This window comes from Bison bison, unplaced genomic scaffold, assembly GCF_000754665.1.
Source record: "Bison bison bison isolate TAMUID 2011002044 unplaced genomic scaffold, Bison_UMD1.0 scf7180017864100, whole genome shotgun sequence".
Classification (NCBI taxonomy): domain Eukaryota; kingdom Metazoa; phylum Chordata; class Mammalia; order Artiodactyla; family Bovidae; genus Bison; species Bison bison.
Window position 1 is genome coordinate 918,917 of NW_011494672.1, and position 20,605 is coordinate 939,521.

Sequence of the window (20,605 nt, forward strand, 5' to 3'; positions counted from 1 at the left end):
TGCAGATCAAGAATAGTCAAATGGCAATTTCACATAGTTCAACAAAATACAACTCACGTGAGTTCTCTTTTGATGGATAAAGTCTGTACTGTCTCAAGTAACAAATGAGGGCCGATCAGGAACCTTTTTCCCAAGGAAATCTATTACATTATAAGTAATGTTGAGTTCAAGGCAGCTTGATCAAAATTCTCTAGTAAGATTACTCTAGATTCTCTGGTTTACCTACACTGGAGGTGGGTAGTCTTCCCTTCCACAGATGGGAACAGTGAGGCAGGCAGCCTCGTCAACTGATCTGAAATCAAATAAGGTTTCCTATCCTGTTATTTATAGTGAGTCATGAGGAGGAAATGCAAAATTACAGAGCAACTGAAGTACACAAGCAGAATCTTGCCCTTATCACCATTTCTCTTCATCCTTATTCTTTTTTGGTCCCTCCTCCCAATCTCCCTCTTACCCTTAACCCCAAAGCCTGGATAAAGAACAAGCAATGGAATGTGAAAACATGTGGGTTAGTGGCTGAGGAAACAGACTAACCTACAAGTAAACTGATGCCCACACTTACTCCTCACTTCTTAAACCTTCCATCCTCCAATTTCCAGGTTCTGACCTGGTCTCCCCTCACTTAGGTCTCTCCTTCTCCCAATTCATGCCACACTCGACCTATGGTTCAGTTCCTGTACTCCAGTAGTCAAAAGCCTTCAGTTACTCTTCATTTAACTGATAAACTTGTCAGCCTAGCATTCAACACTCTCAAGTCCTCCGCATATCTTTATTCAAATACAGTAGTTCTCTTCATTCTCCACCTTCTCCAAACAAGCCCTCCCTCTGCTGTCTCTGCACTGCCTTCTACTCTGCTCCCTGCTGAACATTCCTTATCTAGCTTTCATCTCCCGCTGTCTGTCCTAGATACCATCTGTCTTTCTAGATCACTTTAGATAATAACTCCTCTCTGAAACCCTAAACACCACACTTCTCTTAGGACACCTGGAGCAGAAGTGCTAAGGGCTTTTTAAAGAAAACCAATAAATAAAACAACAGCTTTATTGGGACACAATTCACATACTATAAAATTCACCCCTGTCGAGTATACAATTCGATGGTATTTATATTCACAGGGTTGGGCTACCATTACCACTACCTAAATTTAGAACATTTTCATCATCTCATAAAGAAGCCCTGTATTTCCCATTTCTTTTCTCCCAGCCCCTGGCAATCACGAGTCTTTATTCTTTCTCCACGGATCTTCCTATTCTGGTCAGCTCATATAAAAGGAATCATAGGCTAAGGGCTTTTTAACCTCCAACAAGAACCAACTTGTATGTGCCATGTGCCTGCAAAATCAAGCCTTTAATGTTATCCTCGGTATTAAGATAATCATCAATCAAGGTACCACATTAATAAATGTTTGCATAATGTAATCACAGCTGCAGCCAGGTAGGTTAGTGAAGCTGTCTTTCTTCCCTCTCCAGTGGGTAATGGATCCAGCTTAGTGGCAAGCACAAAGATGAACAGCACTCAGAAAAATCATCTAAGCCCCTAGAGGGCACTCCCCTCCTTAGGAGGCCTGTGTGGGCTGGTTCTCTGGGCTGAAAAGCAGTGCACACTCCGGCCTTCCCTTTGTGTCATTTACTTCCTGATCTACATAGACACTCCCAGGCAGGCCAGAGTCCCAGTACAACTTTCAAGGTGCTCCCAAGTCAAGTCTCTACATATCTTCTAGTTTCCATATGCTGTGACGTGTGGAGGAGACAGTAGAATATGTCCGCACACATATGTGACACAGTGTATGCACATATGTGACACATATCTATGCAGACAGTGACAATGGCAATCTGCGATTCACTGCATCCTCCTTCCTCACCTCCACCACTCAGTGCCACAGCTCTGCCAACCACTCTGTCTCAAATGCCTGCCTCTTTCTCCCCAGGCAAATTCCATGCAGCCTTAGGGCCACCTGCTCGCTCCACAAGGCCTTCTCTCATCAAATAAGCAACCGGGATTAGTTAGCTCTCTCTCCTTGTATAGAGCTGCTCCTTGTACAAAATCAAAATCCTACTGCTTCTCCTGTGAATTCCCCTCATGCAGGGACATGTCTTATTTGTCTCGTAATGAAAAACATGAATGATATAAAGACATCCAAACAATAATCTGGAATAAGACTTTTTTTCCCCCATGGCTAGTAAGTCATAGGTTAGACCATGCATTGTTTTTAAAATTTTTATTTTTTATAAATTTTAGACACAGAGCTACTCAGTGCAGTGCTTTTCAAAACCAGTGTGTGGACGGAAAGACTATGGAATTTGTTTAGAATGCAGATTCCAGGGTACCATTATCAAGGACTGTTTCTCTGAGCATCTGTCTGGGGCAGGGCTCTAGAAGCTGCCTGGATAATAAGATCTCCAGGAGATTCCACTGGGAATCTGGGGCCCACTTTCTGAACAATTTGCTCCTAAAGGAAGTGATGCTGAAGTTGAAGCCACCTGATGCCAAAGAGCTGACTCACTGGAAAAGACCCTGATGCTAGGAAAGACTGAAGGTAGGAGGAGAAGGGGACGACACAGGATGAGACGATTGGATGGCATCACTGACTCAATGGACATGAGTTTGAGCAAACTCTGGGAGATGGTGAAGGACAGGGAAGCCTGGAGTGCTGCAGTCCACACAGTGGCAAAGAGTCGGACACGGCCAAGCAACTGAACGACAACCAAGGCACAGTGTCTCAGTAACGTAGGCTGCACTCCCAGGGGCAAAAGCCGTGTGCAACTAGTTCTGTCATTTACTGAGCAGTATATTTTGATCAGCAGCACTTGCTCTCCATCATTTACTAAGTCTCCTTCCTGCCTGAACATAGCTAGCTTATGAGTTAAGAGACCTGGAATGAAGAAAATAATAACTGAATTCACTATCCAATACCATCACCCATCAGAAAACGGATGACTGCTAGCCAGCCACTTAAACTGTGGGATGCTCAGTTTTCTCCTCCTTAAAACGAGATGGTTGGACCTTCATGAGCTTTCTTCTAACCATAAAATCCCAGGATTCCAACACTGGCATTCCCATCACAGTCTGATCCTGGCTCATCCCTGTCTGCAGCTTCTCCTTGTCTGCACCTCATTCTGGAAGCACATCACACTCTCTCCCTTCCCCACTCCCCCCTCACCAAGCACCTCAACCTTCAGGCCTGGCTCCTGATGGGCCTTGTCTCTTTCTTTTTTGCCCAAGGAGAATGCAGGAAAAGGAACGATACACTCAATGCTGGCATCTCCGTATTACCAGGCATGTCTTCATAACTACATGGAAGAATCAACAGACAGGAACTGTAAAGGATGCTAAACCATAGGGAGATGGCAGAAGACGCTGTGGGGAGAAGGGTCCTCTTGGCCCCTCCTCCCACCACTCAACAAAGCAGCAAACTATCAGACTCCTCGTTGTCCCCTAGCAGATCGTCATTCCTACCTGTTCCTGGAGGAAACACCACTTATTGAGGCCCCTGCAAACATGTCTCCCAACCCTGGATGCATTCCACATCCAAGCTGAGCGCTGAGCCCTTAGCAAGGAGAAAATCACTGTCTATAAATAAAAAATGACTCTATTTAGGTGGGAGGCAGTGTTGTCTTTACACAGGAAACAAGAATACATGTGGAATTAAAAGGGCAAAGCATGTGTACTGCTAGGATTCTACACCCCGTAACAATAAAATAACTGTCAGTAATGGAAGTTATAATGACACATAAAACACAGTCCTAGTCTATAAAAAGTAGTTTCAACTTTAATTAAATCTGATCTATCTACTATCTTTCTACTGATTAAATTTCTAACCTCTTTCTAGCTATGTGTAAGTTCTGTGTTATTTTTTTTTTTAAAGAAGACTGCAAATAAAACCTCCAAAAAGAAATGAGTTTCCCAGCTGAGGGCCTGCCTAAGCTGATAGGAAACTGCCCTGCCTATGTATGTTTCTCACCATGTTTCTCCAGCTTCATCTGTAAGATTTACTACTGACAGCCCCCACCCCACGCCATCCCCAGCCCACTCCTCCACCATCGCTTTCATTTCCACCACCCAGGAGGCTCAGCACATGCCTTAGCCGTAGCAGCAAGCACAGGGCCTGGCTCCAAGGACCACACGCCTCCTCCCAGAGGCCTCCTCACTCCTCTTTTCACCTGTAAAACCAGAAACCCCACATTCTGCATCACTTTCCCTTCAAAGACACAGAAAAATCACTCTGTGCTTTTTGGTCGCTGTTGTGTTTTGCATTTTTCTGTGGGGAGCAGCGGAAGGATATGCTTCGGTAAAGGGACAGTATCAACGGAGGACAGAGAAAACAGTCCTCTGCACTTGCCGCTACACGGTATTAGTAACAACAGTAAAGTCCACTGTAAGCCTTTAATGACACAGGCATTATGACCACCCTCTTCCTAGCTTTATCAAGGGGCCAATGATTATGGCTGGATTCTCAATGCTGGCCTGTGGCTCAAGGAACTTAACTGTAGGTGCTAAGTTTGAGAGAAAAGTGGTATAAATCGTAAGACAATAGGAGCTGTGGGCTCACGCCATTCCTGGAAATCACCTTCCGGAGCCAAGCTCCACAGTAAGCAGGTGAGATCAGGAGAAAGCCAGTGTACATTGCACAGGTCCTCTATCCCGTGTGACTGTTTAAACAGGAAGAGCTGGGACTGTTCCAAGAGACTCTTCCTGGCAGCCGGGGAACCAGAGGCACAGACACACAGCTGGGAAGCACCCCAGGGCCCATGAAGCACGAGACCTTGGATCTGGTGGGGGTCCTGAACTGAACTCAGCGTGGTCCAACAACCTGATAACTACCACAACCCAGGACAAGAAGCTCTCTGCCTTCACCTCCCCAGGCCTGGAGCAAGACACTGGCGTGTGCTTCCATGGCGGGCAGGACGGCTGCAGAGAGGAGACATGAGTGAGAGGTGCATGGAGACCCAGGCAGGAAGAGGGGACACCAGCACGCTGCACTCTGGGAAGGAGGAGGAGTGGGTCTGGTGGGGACAGTATGTTCTAATAAAGCAACATCAGGTGTTCCCGGTTCAGGGCTGGATTCGCTGACCGCCTTAGGAATGGATGCTTCAGGACATGGGAGCAGCTTGCTGGTGAACATGCAGTGATCCTGGAACTCTCTGCCGAGTATGTGCGTGCAGCAGGCACTCAGCTGGGTGGGCTCGGGATACACAGGGCCTGGTGCTTGGTTCAAGAAGTGTGGTTTAGGGAGGTATCGAATATATATAAACAAACCAGAACACAAGCGGATGGGGACCATTCTGTCTCCCCCCTGGATCACGTGAAGAACAAACTCCAAAATCAGGACTATTTGGAAATGTAGAGGCCCTCTACCACCTGGGCTGCTAATGCTTCTGTAGGCCCTCGGAGCTGCCTGTGGCCTGAGCTGGCACTGAAAGAGCCGACTTTGGGCACACGTCCCCTGGATCCCTTGGGGCTGTCGATTCCCAGACCTCTCATCCTTGTCATCAGTGTAAAGTGCAAGGCCCTCTGGTCTCCCATCCTCAAGGGAGTGCACATCCTCAGAGACTGCCCTGCTTCCCAGGAACGACTCATCCTTTCGTGCCCACTGCTCTGCCCCCCCAACCCTTTCCTCTCCCAGAGCCCGATCATCATCACAAAGTGCACCATCAAATCTGGTCTAACCCTTACCTGGCTCACCGGAAAATACCACTTTCTTAAGGTGAGATCATGAATGTCCTCACACTCACCTCTCCCCTGGGCTTGTTCTTCACAGTGGCTGCTGTTTCCTCCCTCAAGCCTCCCTGCAAGCCCCCCTGGCCCCCTGGGGCTTTATCTCCTGCCCATTTCCTACAGAGGGGTGGTGGGTCAGAGAATGTGCTCTGACATGCAGGAATCTGGCTGCGTGGGAGCTGTATGACCTAGGGCACCCCATCAGCCTTCTCAAGCTCACTTGTCCCACATGTAGGACAAGGATGATTCAAGTTCCCTATCTCATGGGATGGCGATGTGGATTCAATACACCGATGTGTGACAGTAACCAGCACAGTGCCTGGAATGTAGAAGCACTCAACACCGGTGAACTATTTCATATCACTATCATTTGGAAGCATCCAGCCCTATGTAGAGGAAGCCTCTTCACCATCCTGACCCCCTCACCTGGTCTTTGGGACTCCAGTGACCCTTGCTGCCCCTCCACTTCAGCCATCTGCTTTCACCAGACACAGTTCTCTCAAACGTCAAATCAGACTTCCTACAGTCCACAACACTGGGGGCTGATTTTGGCATTTCCAGAATAATGGTTCATTTTTCCTTTCTGTTGTCTCAGGCCCAGGCTCCCACCACACTGACTCCTCAACCTTACTGAGACTTCTACTGCTAAATGGTTCCCTTTTATTCTAAGCCTGGGCCTCATCTGATGGTACCTCCTTCACAAAACAGCCCCCAAACCCATGGCATTTTACCTGAGCCACCAGCTTCATGATGCTTCTAAATTCCCTGCCCCTTTAAACTTCATCCATATCTTGTCCCTTGACCATCAACCCCAAGTCAGATACACCCTGAAATGGCAAACATGACTGTCTTCTTTCAAAGGGAGGAAGGGTGTTGTGGACAACTCTAGAGGGTCTGTGCCCTCTGAGGGGGCTTCACTATTCACTCCATGCAGAAATGTATAAGTCAATGTTGCTATACCTTCCAACTGCTCAAGAGACACCAGATTTTTACATGAAGCATCCCAGGTTTTAAATGTTGATGTCTAATTTAAAGATGGACGAAAAAAAAGGGCAATGTCAAGAAAACATGTCTTGGGGTCAAATTCAGCTCCAAGGCAGCCAGTTGCAAACTGGAATTCAAATCAGTGACTTCCTTAGTGCTGATACCCAAGCTGCTGATGACTGGTGGAGGGAAAAAAAATCACACTTCTGGCAGTAGCTGTTCTGCATCTTCAACCCTGGAGTCCCTCACGTGTCTGAAGACCTCTGTTCAACCCTTAAGATCATTCTTCCAACTGCAGCCACAAAGAGCCGATGCTGTTTGTATGTGTGCGTATGAGCAGGGTAGTGAGAGTGGGTACAGATGGGAAGTGTTCATGTCACATGGGGAAGAGAGGGTGGAGGGAAAGGCATTCCTGGAAGAGGGAAGAAACTACCCACATTTACAGAGGCAAGAAAGACTAGTGTGTTTAGGCTGGAGCAAATGGTTCAAGTCATCAGGAGGATATTGTATGCTGGGCTGGAGAACCAGGGGATATTGTGGGGAAAACTTGCGGGAGACATGAACTAGTGAGATAGGCCAGAGCTGGGTAACAAGAGGCCTGATGTACCATACTAAGAAGTACCTTCAATTGAAAGCAGTAAGAAAGTAAAAAATATCTAGATCTAGTGATGTAGTTTTGCAAAAGGGATGATTATCAAAGGAAAAAAGAAAAAACAACATGGGCATGAATTCCATTTTTCTTGAGTCATCAAGTGTGCTGTGTGCTCAGTAGCTCAGTTGTGTCCGACTCTCTGCGACCCCATGAACTGTAGCCCGCCAGGCTCCTCTGTCTGTGGAATTCTCCAGGCAAGAATACTGGGGTACGTTGCCATTTCTGACTTCAGGGGATCTTCCTGACCCAGGGATTGAGCCTGCATCTCTTTGCGTCTCAGGCTCTACCAGCAGCAGCAGCACTACCTGCATGGTGGGATTAGTGCTGATTTTTTAAAAATAATTACTTTGAGAATAATTACAACATTGTTGTGGTTTCTGCCATACATTGGCATGAATCAGCCATGGGTGCACATGTGTCTCCCCATCCTGAACCTCCCTCCCACCCCATCACTCTGTCCCAGAGCACCGGCTTTGAGTGCCCTGCTTCATGCATTGAACTTGCACTGGTCATCTATTTTCCATATGGTAATATACATGTTTCGGTGCTATTCTCTCGTATCATGCCACCCTCACCTTCTCCCACACGTTCCAAAGTCTGTTCTTTACATCTGTGTCTCTTTTGCTGCCTTGCATATAGGATCGTTATCACCATCTTTCTAAATTCCATATATATGTGTTAATACACTGTATCGGTGTTTTTTAAGTTGCAGGACACATTAAAAATATAAAAATTGATGACCACAATAGCCTAGAATGCCCTTTCCTCTTTCTCCATCTGGTGAACTCTGACTCATTCTTAAAGACTGAGCTCAAAAGTCAAATCCAACAGTCAAATTCCCAATCAAAATCAGTATCTCTTTATAAGCTTACTGTTTTTTGCACAATTCTACTTCTAAAGCACACAGCACTTTAAACTGCTCCAATTATCTCCATCTGTCTTCCCTTTAGTCTGTAAGCTCCTTGACAGTCTCTACTTCTTATTCCTACAAGGTTAGCAAAACATCCAGCACGTGATAAACACTCAAATATTTGTTCTCCACACAGACTAAAAACATTATGGGATTCTGGTGCTAGGACTTACTACAGCTTAACTACCTATAAATTTAACTAAAAGCATATACTGAGTATTTACCTGTGAAAGACAATGATGACACTGAGACTTAAAAGGTGGATCCTTGTCCTCAAAAAAGTACACAATCTAACGTCTTAGGAAGTGTCATAAGAGTCTTCAAGAGTCCATGATCTAGTTAATGGAGATCAAAGCACTCTGTCCTCTTATCACAAGAGCCATAGCATACAAACAAAGGCAAAATCAGGAAAGGATCATTTAACATGTACTTGTCTGTGTGATAATACATTCACAACAGACTGAGCAAAAGTCCAAAAGAAACCAGCTGTCTCTATCTTCAGGGTTGCAGTCAAGCAGTTAAATGTCTGCTAAGCTAATATAACTCTCAACCCTCTGCAAACTGTGTCTACACAATGATGAGTCTTATCACCTACAGCCCATGTAAAGGTGCAATGAAGAGTAAAATACAGTCCACAGTACTGGGTGTTGCTTTTGGCATTTCTAAAAGAGGGAGGATTTTAACAGGTTAGATTTGCTTGTTAGTTTCATAAGTAACTTCACAAAACATTTCTGTAGAACTGTCTGAAGCTATTCTTCCAATAGGCTGAATCATGATGATAATATCAAATGAGGGTGGGTGTGGAAAGCCCTCCGAGATTCCGTATTATCCAGGCTGTGGATTCTTCTTTCCATTTTTAATGAAAGTCTTACAGAATTCAGCTGAGTGACTTTCTTTCAGTAACAGTCAGAGGGCCATGTATTTATCATCTGGCGATGGCCAGTCTCCCTCATATCAAACTGAAAGCTCCTGAGTGACAGCCTAAAGCTTGTTGTTTCAGGAGTGAAACAAGTACAAAATAAGAATAGACACTGGTCAAATGCAACACAAAAGGCATAAGACACTAGTATAGGAAGTACAGGGTTACACATCTGAAGTGAATTATTGACAAATTAAACTCTCTATTAGGGAGACAGTTCATCTCCAATGGGCAAGGGTTTTACTTCTAGGAAAGCATATTTTCTTCATTCTGGGGACAAGTCCAATAATAACATGGAATTCCTACAATTATTTTGTTTTACAAACATCAGAGTTTAATATAGACTCTGGCTTTTTTAGTCATGAGTTGACTTGCTCCTTTGGGCCAAAAATTACTGTGACAGAGGGCAAGAGAATAGAAGTTCTTTTCTTAGTTGAGAAAGAAGGGCTTCAAATATATTTCCAAATTTTTCTGCATGTATTTAAAAACAGAATGCTGCATGATAGCGTGTCAAGAGTCAGGAATGTTTTAAATCTGCCCTATGCTAATGCATATTTTACATACTGTGTAAGTTAATTTTATTTATCCCCAAAGCAGCTGGATAAATTATTCAAATGAAAGGGAACAACCAAAATATGAACTGAATTAGAGAAATCTGTCTACTAATAGATTAATCTAAAAAAAACTGTTATTAAGTGCCATCTTCTTCAAGACAAGGTCTTGGGAACAGATGGACATGATAATTAATTACAAGGCTTTAATTTGATCAAGTCCTTTTGAAAATGAATATTCAGGGATAATTCTGACTGGTTAGTTTCAATAAGCATCATACAAGCAACTTAATCACCCAGCACACTGTTAGGAACACAGGGATCTACAGAAACTGTTACTGGATGATCTAAAATTTAACACTGTCTCAGAGGACTAAGAGGGGCTCCCTGAGCTTTGAGAAGGAACCTGGCTTTTCTGAGCCCCCTGCAGGAAGTTTCTGGCTTTGACGTCCCTGTCTGGTTGGGCTGATGTGCCCGTGATTAGTTCTGTCCTCCATGTTCTGACCCTTGTATAATCATCCCGCCTACCCCCTGGTCCCTGCTGCACCATCCAGTTGAAGACAGGCTGAGGTTCTAGAGTCAAAACGTGACTGGGGAGCTCTAGAAAACAGAATCACCAAAGTGCACGTGTAGGAACCAAGAGAAAGTTAAGGTACTTCTGACACTGACTCTCAAAGACTATTACTCAAAAGTGCTCAGCTGTGTCCGACTCTTTGCGACCCCATGAACTGCAGCCTGCCAGGGTCCTCTGTCCGTGGGATTTTCCAGGCAAGAATACTGGAGTGGGTTGCCATTTCCTTCTCCAATTACTCAGAAGTGGATAGATGTTAAATGATGCAGAATAGTGAACTGTGACTTCTCTATAAGCTGGGACCTGTAGATTCCAAGCTTTGAAACGACAGGCAAATATGGAGGGATATGAAAAAAGATCATCAGTGATTCTGTCTGTGTGTATGCTTTTTGAGGTCCTTGATTTCGTAGTTTGGATTTAAGGCTTGCCTAATCTGGATTTAAAGCTTGCTGGTTGCTTTATTGCTTTTTCTTAAATGCAGTTTTCATTATTTGGTAGAAATCCAGTCTATGACTTGACTCTTTCCTGGAAGGCAGGTTACCTCTGTGTGTGTGTGTGTTCCTTTCTTATTACCTTCCAAAGGTCTGAAACTTTTCTGAGACTGGTGGAGGTGGTATTTGTGAGGTGTTGAGTTCCTTCAAGCCTCAGCCTTATGTTATGCATCACCACACCCCATACCAAGCCCAGTGTTCTCTGTCTTCCACGAGGTTCTCGATGAGTCTTGGCTATTTAACTGAGCACTTCCAAATCTGCACCTTGTTTTTGCTCACTGCAGCTTTGTGGCTAGATTAATTTTGATGTAACTCAAGCACTTCTGAAGGGAAAGGACAACTTGCCAAAGATTCCATTCTGCTGGCTTCATCTAGGATGAGTCAATTTCAGGCTGTAAATTCTGAAACCCCAGAAAGCTTCTTTTCTAAATATCTACAACCAGTCACAAAAACCAGTGTGCAGCAATCTCCAAGACTCTATTATCATAATACAATACAGTACCAACAGGGCAAGTTTTCTTGAGAGTCCAAAGAGATCAGGATGGAGCAAAGGGAACTAAGCATCCTGGATTTTCACCCTGAAGCAGCAGCATATGACTATTTAGATACTGTAGCAAAATTCATGACCTTCATTCTGGCCATGGGCTGTATATCTGATGTATCTTTCTTATACAACAGGGTTGGGGCATCCTTCTTTTTATCTTATTTCCCTTCCTGGAATTACAGTGTTTGGAGCTTTATGATATACAACAGGGAATGAGTGAGAAATTGTCTTCTAAGGTCAATGTCTTATGAGACAGAAATAAAACTGAGGCTCAAACAAAGAAGGGACTGTAACTCAATAGACCATTTTTTACTTGAAGAGACATAGAAAAAAAATGGTGTAATCATAAAGTCAGAAAATCTAAAACTCTTCCACAAATATAATGCTGTGTGTGTGTGTGTGTGTATACACAACTTAGTGTGAAATAAAGAAAAATGCAATAAAAATATGGAGAACCTAGATAAAGAGGTGTGACAGGGAAGAGAAACAAAGACAGACTTTACCTTAAAGAAAGTGGGGCAGCAGTAGCTGGGTACAAACAGATACGAATATGGCTGTGGGAGCCAGTCGGCAGACATGTACAGGTTGATGGAGCTCACACCGGTGAGTGTGCAGGGCTATAATGATGCTGCACACATCACCCTCCCCACAATGCACCCATCAAGGCAGGCTGACAGGCAGAGATATCCACATTCTATTAGAAAGCAGTTTAATAGAGTAAATCCTTATCTTATGGATTCAGGCTTTGGCCAGACAGTCTCTGTTCCTGCTATATAAGGGGCTATCTATTTATAGATGTAGAAAAAGAAAAAGCAACTAGCGATATCCAGCTAGCCATTAACCAACAGGCAATCTCTTTTGCTGGATCACCACTCAGCCTTCACAATTCAACCAGTTCTGATTATCCTGGTTTAAATGATTGGTCTGTAATATTTTTATTAGACTAATAATTTATTTCATTTTGCCTTACCGAATTTTTTTAAGAAAACTAAAAAAAAAAGTAACTGTAATTCTTTCATGACTTCCTTTCGACTTTACCTTCTTCCTATCATGATGAAAACCATCTCTCTCACTCTCTCACTGTCTTCTGAGTCCCTTGTCTTCTTTCCCAGAAGTCTCTGATCACCAGCAGGTTGGGTTTCTTCCCCCCGCTATTCTAAAGAGTTTGTGGGAAGTCCAAGAGTTTAAAGGTAGAAGTTACTTTTGAGATCATCAAATCCCTCCTCGTCTCCTCCTCTCTCAGGTAAGAAAACGGATCCAGATGACGTCGGGAGGCTTATCCAGATTCATGCATAAGTGGACATGGATTCTAGAACTCAGATCTAGACAAGGGCTCTCTCTGCACAGCACCAGGTCATCTGTGGAGGAGTGTTGTTTAGCTGTCTACGCACATGTATACATTTGCTTACAGACTACAATGTAAAGGCAAGTGGAGGACATGGAACATTAGGTCTCCTGAGTGGTGGAGCTAGAGGGGAGTGAACTCAGGGCCACAGGGGCCGGTGCTGCCCTGTGACTCATGCTCACAAAGCAGTGCTCTGCCACTCAGCAGGTAGGACCCTGCCTGAAAGCAAAGAGCCATACAGCCTGTCTCCTGGGTGGGTGGAGGAACACTGGGATTCAGGCTCAGCTGCATTTTCACTGGAAGTGTACTCAGAATCTTAACATGCTCAAGACATTCTGTTAAGCTTTTTAGTGAAAACCAAAGTCACATATTAGTCAACACTGTAACTAACAGATACTCTAAAATCTTAATTACTTTGGACTAAGTAATGCTTAGCCCAATGATTCCAAATCTTGATTTAAAAATAAAAGAGGATTTTCAGTATAGAGTCTCAGAAAGCAAGTGATATAAATGTTCTGGATATAGGCTCTGGAAGAGAATCAGACCCTTTAGTCAGAGAGAGGCTGGAGCCAGGAGGGAGCTTGGGAACCTGGCGTGATACACTGCACACAACCCAGGAGAAACTCTATTTTAAGTTTTTGAATGTTATAAACAATGACTTCATTTATTTCCACCTCAAAATAACTGGATTGGATTTTTCTCAATAACGATTAAGGAATGCATATTTAGAGACAGAAATTGATAACAGAACATTTCAGAAGAAATTGGGGAGAAATCTCATTAAAATAAATTCAGAATGGCTGACTATAAATAACACATTCATTCATCTTCTTAATAAAAACATAAGAGTCACATAACACAGCAGAAGAGGCATAATGATGTTAAAAAACTCACTTAACATACAGTACAGAAAAAGGAAAGAGAAGAGAGGTATTAATTTTTATATTTTTAACTAGTTAACTTCTCTCCTGTGAACCTGTACCTAAAAATCCTGGTGAAAAATTACAGGGGCAAAGGAAAAACTGTAAAATGAGGCATGTACACTGGGGACAGCAAAGAATACAGAGCATAGAGAAAAAAAAATCATGATCTAGGAGCTTTCTCCTTAAGACAGTCTAAGCTGGCTGACACAGGACACGGGATGCACAGAGGCACAGCCTGGGCGGGCTCCACACTCCAACCACACCTGTGGGTCCAGGTCTCTCAATCATTCTATAATCAACCAGACCAGAAGGGAATGACTATGTACTGGGTTGGCCAAAAAATTCTTTCAGACTCTTCTGTTAGATGTAAGATGTTTTAAAAACTGACCTGGTTTTACCAGGCAGATCCTGTGGTGTCCAAAAATGGTATTTCCTATTGTGTGATGGGGCAAAACTAAGTTTAACAAGGTAGTCACAACATTCCGCAAGGAGAAGAGTTAAAAATAATGTTCAGCTAAATGATGCTTAAAGTTTAGGCAGTGCTCAGAGGCTTCTAAATCATGTATCTACTCCCAGGTAAATTGCTGACTAGCCCGGGAAGGAAAAAACAAGAAGGGAGTGGCTGGGAGGAAGGAGGCCAAGAGCCCCAGGCCAAAAGGACACTGGTCATTGGAAAAGGAAGTCACAGAGCTGTAGCACTCCACCAACTCTCCACCATCAGAGAAGGAAAACTAAAGGAGTCCCTATTTTGGCGATATGTATGTTATGGTGACTTAAAAATGGCCTCAAATTCTCTGCAGTTTCTCCCAGTTAGAGGCAGAATCCACTGCACCATTCTTTGAACCAAGGCTCGCCCTGTGAATTGCTTATACTAGCAGAATGTAGTGGGGTCATGCTGTGTGCCTTCCAGGCTGGTCTCTTTTTAAAGCTTTGCTGCTGCCTCCCTTGTTTCTGCCATCACATGAAGGAGCCAGGATGGAGGACCACACAGTGGGCGACAGGCCCTTCCAGCCCACACATGTGAGCGACACCACCTTGGAGCATCCAATCCCAGACGAGCCACCAGCTAGCTGCAGAAGAACCTCCCAGTTAACACACTGAGGCATGAGCAATAATAAAGCTTCACTGTTTTAAACAATTACTTCTGAGGGTGGCCTGAAACATATGTATATTGTGTTAATATGTACTACACTGTTATAAACAAATATGATGGTTGAGATATTAACTCATATTCATTGATGTGTTTCCTGAGCTTTAAGACAACAACAAAGTATTGTTTTTTTAAAATGCAGAGGAGAGTACAGGGCTTTAAATCAAAGAACTCTGGCTAAAGACTTGGACCTGCTCTGTCCCCTGTACCAAACAACGCTTGTGATCTTGCATGAGTCACTTATTCTCTCGACCTCTGTTTTCATATCTGTAAATTCCTCATGGAGTCAGAAAGACAAAATGAAGACAACAAACTTAAAAAAAAAAAAAAAAAGGTTTGTAAATGACAAGGCACATTGTAAGTTAAGCTATCAGTATTACTGCACCTAGATGTTACTTAAAGACTTTCCTGTTTTTCCCTTCCTTGCAAAGACATCATTTGATCAATGCATCTGACATGGCTTTCTCTTTGTAAATTTTCTTTCTCATGGAGGCACTGGCAAGTATATCTGTGCACAGGTACAAATGGCCTTATGAACCATGAAGTGTTGTGAGCTCCACAGATAGTCCCATTTTTCCTTTTTGTAATCATGCAGGGTTCAGGACCAGAGCCACTAAGACTCATTCCTGAAAGGTATGATGAGCTGCCATTTACCTCACAACATATTCAAGCTCCAATAGAACAGAAAAGGATGAAAAGTACCAGCAAGGTGCTTGAAGCCTAAACCAAGCTGAGGGAAGGAAGAATTAACCATGAAAATTATATCACACAGAAGAACGATGTCTAAACAGGGTGAAAGTGAAAGTTGCTTAGCCATGTCTGACTCTTTGCGACCCCATGGGCTATACAGTCCATGGAATTCTCCAGGCCAGAATACTGAGTGGGTAGCTGTTCCCTGCTCCAGAGGATGTTCCCAACCGAGGGATCGAACCCAGGTCTTCTGCATGGCAGGCGGACTCTTTACCAGCTGAGCTACCAGGAGAGCCCTAAATAGGATGAAGTTCACGAGAAAAGACAGCAAAAGAGGTGACAATGGAGAATGGGGCATTAAGAAAATGCAGATATGGAGCAAGGAGAGCAGGACTAACCTATCCTTGGAAAGGGCAGGGATGGGTGGGAGAACCAGTACTTGGCAGGCATGGAAGTGGAAAGAGATATCCATGCGTGATTAGGACACCTGGAAGGGCGTGTCTTGTCACCTGGAAGAGCTCAGCTCAGCTCGTGTTCCATGAGTGAATGAACAACTGAATGAAAAAAATGAACTGAAAATAGGCAACTCAAAAGAAGATTCACAAAGTGAGCAGGTACTGAAATAGGGCAGCCAGTGGCCTGAATGGGCGACAGGCTCACTGAGAATGGCAATTCCATTCGGAGGGAATGAAGGTGGGAGGAATTTATTCTTCAAGATGAGGGGAAACATGTCCACAGACTCCTTTTCTAGTCTATGCAAGTACCATAAATCCTACAGAAAAGGGGTCTGTGACTTCTACCTAAAGTAGACCTCTTCTGCTAAAGCTTCCAATACTTTATACTCCATCCCGACTGTCAAGGGCTTCTCCCCCAGAATTCTCCGTATAATCAGTTCTGATCTCAAATGGCTTTAACTTCTTAACAATGCTCTTTATACATATGCTGGTAAAGGTCAAGTCATCGTAACAGGGTTTTGCATATTCTAAAATGATCTTCTTTACATCTACTCATGGTCTCAAAGAGAAAACTTTTGATGTGGATCACACACAAGGATAAAGTTATGTAGCCTTTTTCCCCTTAAAATACTATCACTATTACAACATATTAGGCTTTCTTTCTATTTCCACTTTCACGTGATTGTTTGGGTTTTTATTCTCCTGACAAAGAATGACGTGAATGCCATCCTCCTTAATAAGTAGGCAGCTCAATATGCTCACGTCAAGTCATGATCTGAGTCTATTCTGCATTTACTGATTCATTTGAAATTAACGCATATGCAGAGGAAAAGAAAGGACACAATTCCTGACCTGTAGAAATGTCTTTTAGCTGGTGAGACAAGACTTTCTCCATGTTAACAGTTACATAACAATGCAAGGAAGTATATGATTAATTGGCAACATGGACAGGATATGTTGGGAGTACCTAGGGAATGAGCTGGGTGTTGGCTGCAGAACAAAGACCTTGTGGATAAAGTGGAATTTAACTGAGAGGTGAGCCCAGTGCTTGGAGCAGAGGATTTCTGCAGTACTAAGAACTGGCCATAAAGAAGGGAGTTGGGGGAAAACTGCAAGGGTTTTATAGTGAGACAAGGAGGATTATTACTACCTAATGGCAGAAATATAACGTTTCTCTTCTGCAATATACGTCATCATGGCCAATAGTGGGCCTGTTCATTCATTCATTCATAAATGTAGGTTCACATTTTATACCATATGGAAAGCTATAAAATACTCCTATCCCTTGAAAAGCACACAGAGTTTAAGAGAGACTGCCCCCCAAAAATCACTGATTTCAATGTATTATGAAAACTGCTATGATAAAGAGATACATGGGAATTATTATTATTATTAATACATTATAAGAGTAGAGGAGAGACACCTGTCATCTTTGGGGGCTGAAGACTGAAAAACGCTTCAAAGAGAAGGAAATGTAGTCCTGAAGAAGGAGAAGCCTGTAGAAGGGGAAGGCAAATGCAAGGGCCCGAAGCCTGAGAGCATGACAGGGGGAGGGGCGGGCGGGGTGCGGGGGAGGTAGAGGGGCTATTTCAGGTGGGAACACAGGATGCACGTGGACAAGGGGCAGCAGGGGAGGAAGGGTCACTGACTATTTAAAATACAGGAAACCGAAGAGCGGTGAGAACGCCCTCCCTGCAAATAATGTACCGTGGGATTTCTGAATGGCTTCCTTCTCCATATTTCCAACTCTACATTAGAGTCACCTTTAACTGACCACGCTTTGGTTCTGAATGCCAATGTAAAAACTATGTCAACATTTAATAACTATCCCAAGGTTTATGTTTACAGGACTCACAGAAGCATGGGGATAAAAAGGCCTCTACTCAAACCTCCTTTCCAAAGTGATGTTTTTCCTAAGCATCTCTGGAAGGTGGCCACCCAGAGGGAGAGAAGGCTCTCCAGCCACAGGGAGCTCAGTTTATCTCCGGAAGTAGCCAAGTTCATGACTGTACACCATTAGTTGTGAAAAATTATTTTTTCCTTAAATTGAGATTAAGTATGTCTTCCTGTGGCTTCTATCCATTTCGACCCCCTAGTGTGACTGAAAAAATAGCCCACTGCGCCTCCTACATGCAGATGGTGCTACATTATGTTTGTAACAGTGCACTGAGACTCGTCCCTTTTCCTCTCTACAGGTCTTGTGAATCTACAGCTGGCTCAGTTTTGATTAAGTGATCTAATATCATGTGCCACCTCTTTTCACAAAGACCTTGAAGGGACATCTGTCGCTGGTAGCAATGCTCCATTTTCTTCCTTTACTGATAAGTAAATACGTTTGCACGATACTTCAACCCTTTCCAAGCACTTCACATAAATTAACACATTGTAATGTCATAAGAAAATGCTGCACCACTGCATTTTTGTAGGTCACAAAAATCTTTGCATGTGTTTTATGATACACTATAAAGGACTGGGCAAGTCCTGTAAAATATGTCTGAGAGAATCCTATGGTTTCTCTCAGGACAATGATTAGGAAATGCCAAAGAACTAAAGCATTTTAAGAGAAGAAAGAAGAAACCAGTAATAAGAACCAATTCTGGATGTCTACTCCAATCACAGACAAATCACTGATACTTACCTTAACTAGAGACCATACACATTCCTATCTTAGCAAACCATTTGTATCATCACAATTACTCATGCAACAGATGTAGATGCTAAGTGCCTGGCACTGGGGAGAAAGAGGCTAGACACTGGGTCAAGGAAGGCACCGTGTTAACTCTGGATGTTAACTGTGGACCAGAAGTCAAAAGAAATCAGATGACTTGTCAAAATCATGACTTAGTGACCTGGGAAAGCTGGAGGGGAGGGCCTGGCAGGGAAGAGGGAAGGGCAACTCAGCCGGGGAACAGCATGTAAGCCCCCAGTGTCCAAGCCCAGTCTTTCCAGAAGCAAAGCACAAAGTGCCAGCTCTATGGTGGTCCTATGAATCCCGGCAAGGATGGGTCTGGGCACCCCTGAGTTCTAGAGTAAGCCCAGTCCCACAGGGTTAAGGAGACATCATGCTACTAAGGCTAAACTGACAGCAGCTTTTCCCCTATCAAGCCAAAGAGAGATTTGTTTGGCCTTCAGAAAGCATTATAGAAATCTAAACTCATTGTGGCCTAGGCAAGTTATGGGTCTGGGTAGACGTGTAATAACAAACGTCAAGGATCCCTGAGGAGCAATTCTATGACGCGTGCAGTGCTTCGTCCCATTGGACACAACAGTTAAACACCTTAAGATCCACTGTGGAGGATCAAACGACATGCCTACCATGGATCCGTACCTCGCTGCCTACGTGGCTACATACTGAGGGACACACGTGCCTGTTCAGGACCCGGCCTAGAAAGTGCACAGGCACCCCAGCCTGAGGACCCTCTAAGATTAGGGACTTATCCTGAGGACACCTGCCTTTGGCCCATACGTGGAACTACCAAGTCACAGTAACAGTTCAGTGACTTCTCCACGCAAACAGGAGGATCTTAGGGTCCCCTAGCACTTGGGAAACGCAAACTGCATGCCTGAAATTGATTTTTAGATGCACCCACACTGGAGAGAGGAGAAAGCGTGACAGACAACAGACCGACCTTGTTGGAAGAGTGCAGCAGCCATCCGCTGTGAGTCTGACTTGGGTTTCGTAGCTGTCCAGGGGGCACACGGTTTGCTGAAAGGAGGGGCACTCCACGGTGCTGCAGTCCACACTGAAAACTGGGGGCAAATAGAGGCACGGGTCACTGTTACGTTCACTTGCACTTACGAGTCCCCAAATGGAAACCCTGGCTCTTTGAATTTTTGTAGTTTCCTTGTTTCCCGAAAACCCTGTCTCGGCACTGGCATTCTCATTTCAGTCAATGTGAGAGAACTATAATATGACTCAAATTTTCTGTTCAAGAAAAGAAAGGAATAGGACACTGAAGAGTTAAGATACAGACACAGAGAAAGACGGAGAGTTAGAGCAATGGTGGTTCTGTGATGGTGATGATCAGCCAGAGGTATTTCAGATGGAACAGTTCAAGAGAGGAGCAAGGGATTGTGGGGCTTGAGCATTTAACTAGCAGTTAAAAAAAAAATCTGACCGATGGTTAGAAACTTTCAAAGAGGCAATCACTCCAGTCCAGACCTATTCACAGACCACAATGCAGTCATAAGAACAAGGATGTTAGAAATGCCATAGAGCAAGGAACAGCTGGGCCATGGCAACAAAACGAATGTGGCAGAGAAGTTGAGTAAATAGTCAAAGATGACTTAGCACAAGCTATAAAGTCAGTCGAGGAATGGTGGGGAGCTGGCAAGAAGACAGACAGGGGCTGGGTATTTCACTATAAGATGGCTGGCACTTTGATGCATGTATTTATCTAAAAATAACTTTCTGTTTTATGTATGATGATTGTTTTTAAATGTAATACTTTAAAATGACAGCTATATCTGCAAATGAGGATGATGACCTTCTCTGGGGGAATGAAGGAGGCAGCCATAGGACCATAAATTTTAACCCTACTGCCCCTATCAAGCAAATTTTGAAGGAAAAAAAAAGAAGAGGAGAAAAAGCCAGGATCCCTCTCTGAAGGTTCTTATGTACCAGTTAATTATCTGGTCCTCTGACTAGAGGGCAGAAGTCAGACTGCCAGTAGCTCAAAGTAGCAGGTCTGCAGAGCTCATCAGC

At 43.8% G+C, this 20,605-nt stretch overlaps 1 protein-coding gene across 4 annotated transcripts in view; it reads right to left on the reverse strand.

Moving 5' to 3' along the window:
- The window catches only part of CRIM1 (cysteine rich transmembrane BMP regulator 1 (chordin-like)), a 190,828-nt gene that overhangs the window by 94,939 nt on the left and 75,284 nt on the right, over positions 1-20,605 (reverse strand). For all 4 annotated transcript variants that reach the window (XM_010838618.1, XM_010838619.1, XM_010838617.1 and 1 more), the window contains one exon: positions 19,530-19,650. In XM_010838618.1, coding sequence (XP_010836920.1) covers positions 19,530-19,650 — 121 coding nt within the window. The remainder of the gene's footprint in view (positions 1-19,529; positions 19,651-20,605) is intronic.